Source organism: Aphanomyces invadans (assembly GCF_000520115.1).
Source record: "Aphanomyces invadans strain NJM9701 unplaced genomic scaffold supercont1.118, whole genome shotgun sequence".
NCBI classification, from domain to species: domain Eukaryota; phylum Oomycota; class Saprolegniomycetes; order Saprolegniales; family Verrucalvaceae; genus Aphanomyces; species Aphanomyces invadans.
The window spans coordinates 80,416-81,601 of NW_008580263.1; the positions used below are offsets into that span (position 1 = coordinate 80,416).

The 1,186-nt window shown below is 55.9% G+C and overlaps 1 protein-coding gene and 1 non-coding gene across 2 annotated transcripts; one reads left to right on the plus strand and one right to left on the minus strand.

The window, feature by feature from the left end:
- Positions 1–137: 137 nt before the first annotated feature.
- H310_14985 (hypothetical protein) lies at positions 138–575 on the minus strand (the record flags this gene model as incomplete). The annotated part of the gene is made up of 3 exons (XM_008882965.1): positions 138–160; positions 291–426; positions 456–575. 3 exons carry the CDS (start codon positions 573–575, stop codon positions 138–140), a joined length of 279 nt encoding a protein of 92 aa, XP_008881187.1.
- A 293-nt stretch (positions 576–868) lies between these two features.
- On the plus strand, positions 869–941 carry H310_14986. The gene has a single exon. It is a non-coding gene; the product is annotated as a tRNA-Glu (tRNA).
- Positions 942–1,186: the final 245 nt, after the last annotated feature.

The following is a 1,186-nucleotide window of genomic DNA, read 5'->3' on the forward strand; positions in this document are numbered from 1 at the left end:
TAGCAGAAACAATCTCGTCAATAAGTCGACTCTTCGATCGAAACAGAGACGGCGCATCGGCCGTGGCAAACGTCAAGTGGTAGCGTTGCCGAAACTTGCGTGTACGGGCCCACGGCACCTTACGCAACAAAGATACCTCAATGGCGCCGCTTGGCCCGCACTATCGTGGGCAAAGTCAAGTTTATCGACGTGGAACCCATCCACAGCATGCGAGGAGTCCACAGGAAAAGTTTTCTGTCGGTCTTTGACGGGTAGCTTTAGCGAGATGCCAGTCAGATTATCGATTGCACGAAACGACGCAAGGCCCAGGACCAGTTGTTGGTTGGACATATTCTTTCGGAGTTGCATGAGGGCAATCGATGCAGAGTCGACGTTGGCTTGATGGTTGTCAAAGAGCACGACATTCAAGGTCTTGCCCTCGTCGATCTGCTCGGTGATCGCGCCAGTCGGGATACGGAAATATCCAACGATGTCGCGTTCGAGTCGCGGCGAAGAGGCTCGAAGGCATCGAATAGTTCACCGCCACTGGCGGTCCCGGTGGCCAGAAGATCCAAGACGGGCTGCAGCTCAGCCATCGTGGGTCGGTAGTATCCGATGTCGCTCTTCGACCGGATCGCGTCGTCTTGGCACCGTTGGTCGCTCTGGTACGACCACACGTCGTCGCCATCGTGGTCGGGAGCACCAGGGGCGCCAGGAGCGGAGGGAGCGCGTGGTGGAGAGGGCTCGGCCAGACGAGCAGCGTCCGCACGGGCAGCGTCCGCACGGGCACGCGCCGCAGCAAACGCGGAAATACGAGAACGTGCAGTGGTGGAGCTGCAAATGATATCTTATAAAGAGCAATAGCTGCAAAATATCTTAAATTTCAGCTTCCCTAGTAGTCTAGGCGGTTAGGATATCTCGCTCTCACCGAGGTGACCCGGGTTCGAGTCCCGGCTAGGGAGCTCTTTTCCATTTCTAACGCATCTCCCTTTTTCCCCAACATCCATCACCGAGTCCCTCCATTAAGATTTCAAGCACTCTGCAAAGCTACCTCACGCCTTCTCTATTCCACTGCGCCTTGCTCAATTCGATTCTCCGAAATTGACGTGCGCGTGTTGGCACAGTTAGGTAAATGCGCCGTCATTGTCGACGTGCAGCGTCGGCGATGTGTCGTACTCCTTGACCACGCCACCGTCAAGCACCAAGG